General features: G+C 36.6%; 2 protein-coding genes across 2 annotated transcripts in view; one reads left to right on the top strand and one right to left on the bottom strand.

Annotated features, from left to right (window-relative positions):
* On the top strand, positions 1-1780 carry LOC100175217 (60S ribosomal protein L24-like). The gene is given in 5 exon segments (XM_004226109.4): positions 1-91; positions 277-463; positions 858-935; positions 937-995; positions 1626-1780. Coding segments are annotated over 5 exon segments (462 nt in total). The 5' UTR covers positions 1-86; the 3' UTR covers positions 1759-1780.
* Positions 1781-2356: 576 nt separating this feature from the next.
* Positions 2357-4201, bottom strand: part of LOC100181370 (RAD50-interacting protein 1-like) — a 10431-nt gene continuing 8586 nt past the window's right edge. Inside the window, exons 15-18 of the mRNA XM_009860551.3 lie at positions 3849-4015; positions 3373-3553; positions 2924-3042; positions 2357-2629 (exon numbers count right to left, since the gene is read on the bottom strand). Of these exons, the coding sequence (XP_009858853.2) occupies positions 2419-2629; positions 2924-3042; positions 3373-3553; positions 3849-4015 (678 nt within the window). The 3' untranslated portion in view covers positions 2357-2418. The remainder of the gene's footprint in view (positions 2630-2923; positions 3043-3372; positions 3554-3848; positions 4016-4201) is intronic.

The raw sequence follows: 4201 nt of genomic DNA, 5'->3' as shown, positions 1-4201 counted from the left end.
GCCATTTTGACGAAATTGTCAACAGCTTGAATTAAACTTCTATTTTAGCCTCGTATCAGACGTTCTTTTTGACACCAGCATACAGGATGAGGTGAAAATTATTTGTTTTGGTTGTTTATCTCGAAAAATCATAAAAAATGCAAAAGAACGTTGCCTAAATATGTTCAAATTATAATTTTAAAGCATGTACCCACTTGAATTTCAAATTATTTTACTGACAACTACAGTAGAAAGCCTACTATCGAGCTGCAAAGTCTAACGTCTTTTAATATTCAGGACCGAGCTGTGTCAGTTCAGTGGATTAAAAATCTACCCGGGGCACGGGAAACGATACATTCGTATCGACGGCAAGAGTTTCAACCTTTTATCGGGAAAATGCCAAGCCCTTTTGCTCGCTAAGAAAAACCCAAGAAAAATTTGTTGGACTGTCTTGTACCGACGAAAGCACAAGAAGGGTACCCAGGTAAAAATAAGAACCCTAATTCGAAAACATGAAGTCTTAGATATGGAACTTTATGTATCTGTTGTTTTTCATGTATATATTGTGATTTTTGACATTTATAATATCATTTTAGTGCAATTTTGTCATTGAAATCTTATCTGCTATACCTATAACTGCAATACCCTAGTATATTTTGTAAATTGTATCTTATAGTCTTTTTTTCATATCCAATATACAAAATAAGGGTGCTAGTGAAGAATCCCCCCCCCCCCTAACTTATTTGCTAACTACTAACCCATATAACCACTAACCCCCTAACCTAGGGGTTAGCAAATAAGGTGTGGGGAGATTCTTCACTAGCACCCCTTTTTCATATCGTATAGCCAAAATAACGACCAAAATGTACTTTTCACAGGAAGAGGTCACTAAAAAGCGAACTCGTCGTAACGTGAAGTTCCAGCGAGCCATTCAAGGTGCATCATGGGGCGAGATTCGTTGCCAAGAGAAACCAAAAGCCCGCTGTGCGCAAAGCTGCACGCGATCAAGCAATAAAGTAAGTGGTTATGGATTATTTTCAAGTAATGGGCCAACCCTGGCTCGAATTTCAGGTTCCATAGCAAGAGTATAGGCCTAATGTGTATGTTATATACAGTGTTGGGGTAATGAGCCAACTCTGGCTCGAATTTCAGGTCCCATAGCGTGTCACACTGCAGAAACTCGCCCTCGTAGAATAAAATAGTTATGGAAATTCATCAGTTGTTTTGTGTGAAATGTTATGTATGTTGGTTGTTATAAAACAACTGTATTTTGTATATTTAAAAAGTGTTTTTAGTATATAGTGATCACTGTGGTTAAATGCATTGTGCTTGAAATCCTACAATTATTTTACAATGCTCTGACATCCTGCTGTTGTGTTGACCCAGTATATTAGTGCACAAGCACTTCTGTTTATAAACTGTTAAACACGATAATTTTTCTGACGAACCTAACTAATTATTGGGCCAAATATGTATCTTAATAGGTAGGATTCTGTACTGTGATTTGGTAATGATTTTAAAACCAACATAAAAAATCTTGTCAGGAAAATATTGCCACACTGTTTTATATGACAAAGTCAAGAGCATTCACTACAACCTTGTTTTATATGACAAAAGCATTCTCTAAAATCTAAATTTATTTCTAGAGCTGCTAAAGAAAAGAAGAAATCTGCAGAACAAGCGAAGAAGGTTCAAAAGGCAGCTAAACCAGCCGGTCAGAAATCAAAAGCAACGAAAAATGTTCGTGCTTCTGCACCAAGAGTTGGTGGTAAACGATAAATTAAACAAACGCTCGATATAAGGCTGTTGTTTCATCTGTAAAGTCTATAGTTTTTGGAGCGTTACTAACGCAAGCGACAGTATCTGAAATGTTTAGCAGCATCACAAAGAAAGCTTTATTTTGCATTGTCGAGACCAGTTTGAGTGAATGTATCTTTACTCAATAGGCAGTCTCAGAAATGTTCAGTACCGAAAATGAGAACCAGTCTTAATTTAAAAAGCTGTGGCAAGAGGAAGAGCAGACAATGCCACTGTTGGCATGTGTGTCTTAGGATACTTAATTAGTTCAATCCATAACAGCTGTCATTAAATTGCCATCATGATAAATGAGTTATTTTCGTTTAAGTAACCTTAAAAACACCTGTTAACACATAGTCCTATTCTGCACTTTGCATAATAGGTTAGTTAGCTTCATACACCTAATGTCGGTTGGTATCTGCATATGAAATAAGCTAACCAATCTCAACCACTAACATTGTCACCTCTGTCAATATAGTCCTACTATAAGTCAACTCAAAGTAATGACTTAAATTCTGGCCTAAATCTGAGTTCCATTGCATGTCCCACTTAAGGACTTCACCATTTCACCAACATAAAATAAAATAGTGCTTTAACATTGTATTGCACATTCCACTATCAGTTCAAACACCCAAAACAAACCTATGTCCACTCCACCCTTCTCTTTATAATATCCAGTGCTTGCTTTGCTGAAAGAAGGAACACCCCGATGTCATTTAGCGCAGAAGTTGGTTTAACTGGGGTAGGGTGTGGGTCCATAGGGTCTGGGGGTTTCAGGGATTCTTCTAAAACCTCTCGTAACAACAAGGCGCTGCCGCTTTGTAGGGTTAGGAGTATACACCCCTCTTTTACTCTATATGGAAAAAAATGTATAGACAGTTAGCGTTATCAACTCTTCAGAGAAAGATGTATGATATTTTGTCTCTTTAAAATACTAAGTTAAAATTAAGGAATGGGGAAAAAGACCGGCTATAGTGACAAACTACATTCATTATAATTCGCTTACAATCAAATCATTTTGACATTTTTTTGGAAGACAGAAGCGTGGTCACTACACCTAGAGTCCTAGACGCTATTTTTGCTAGAAAAATTTACAAACCTTAAAAACATTAAAAATCCTATCACTTCCAAGTTTGATTGCACTTACCTTTTAAAATAGTTGTCAGGCTTGCTGGTATAATGGCCAAACATCGGGAACAAGTTACGAGTCATATCGTAATGTATTTGTGCAGCTCCCCCACTGTTAAAGTGGTTCTTTACTATTACCTGTGTTAAAGGTAATTAATATGTGTAGAAATAATTTGCATTGGCATGACTGCTAAATGCATTCCAGGTGATAATGGGCCAATCTTGCCATAAATTCTAGGTCCTAATGAGAATACAAATAATGTATCTGTTGTATGAGAAGGCACCAATTTAAAACTTGACAGTGAGAATAACAGAGATAAAAACCTCGTGTATATGGAACACATACATATTCTATATAGAGCTTGGAATTTAAGCTAGATTCGGCGCATTACCCTAACACCTATGTTAAAACGCAACAGTGTGTATTAGAAGGATGGGAAAAAACATGATGCCAAAGTAACCCCTTACCTCGTTAAACAAATAAATATCCACATTTTCAGCAATAACTCTCCATAGCTGAGTGAATAGCTCTCTACATAATCTCTGTTCAAGAAAATGCAGTCTATCTTGTAATACAGCTAGCATACCGCATGCAGATTGTGACACTACAAACACCAATTGTTCTTCTGCTGTGGGCAAGGCTAGCCAACTGTAGGATGCATTATTATTTTAAAGTTGTCGCTATTAGTATTAGGCAATGTATATATATAAGTGAACAGCTCTGGTTACTAGTAGGTTGTCCATTTAGTCAGCCATAGGTCAAAAAACTTTCAAAAAATAATCACCCACAAAGTTGCATACGTGGTAACTTGTCAGCAGGCATGAGGGGTATAAAACAGAACAACCGTTTTCCAACAACTGTTGTTAATAATATTTACACACAAAGTTAAATTGGAATAAATAAGCAATATTCTTTAAAAATTTGGTTTAAATATATCACTCACCCATCATACATATAAGGTTTACATTTTTCGCGAAACTCATTTAACAAAAGTTGTGTATGGCTTTCCACACCTTCAGTGCAAATACGGCCAAACAAATGGATTGTGGCATCAAATACAGTGCTATCCGTTGAGCTAATACGAGCCTGTAGTATGAAGGGTAATAAATGCTATAGTAGTAGTACTATATAAGGGCTCCAACCCAGTGGTTGCTAATGGGTTGTCCAAATTGCAGCTATACAGAAAAAAACTATCACTCACAAAGGTACATTCGTGGTAACTCAAAAGTAGGCACTAGGTGTATGACATTAAAACACCTGTGTTTTAACTTCTGATGTTACTGAAGTTGTCACCAT

The sequence above is a fragment of the Ciona intestinalis genome, chromosome 6 (assembly GCF_000224145.3).
Source record: "Ciona intestinalis chromosome 6, KH, whole genome shotgun sequence".
NCBI lineage: Eukaryota > Metazoa > Chordata > Ascidiacea > Phlebobranchia > Cionidae > Ciona > Ciona intestinalis.
The sequence above is the reverse complement of the archived record's forward strand: the minus strand, read 5'-3'. Positions and strand labels throughout refer to the sequence as shown.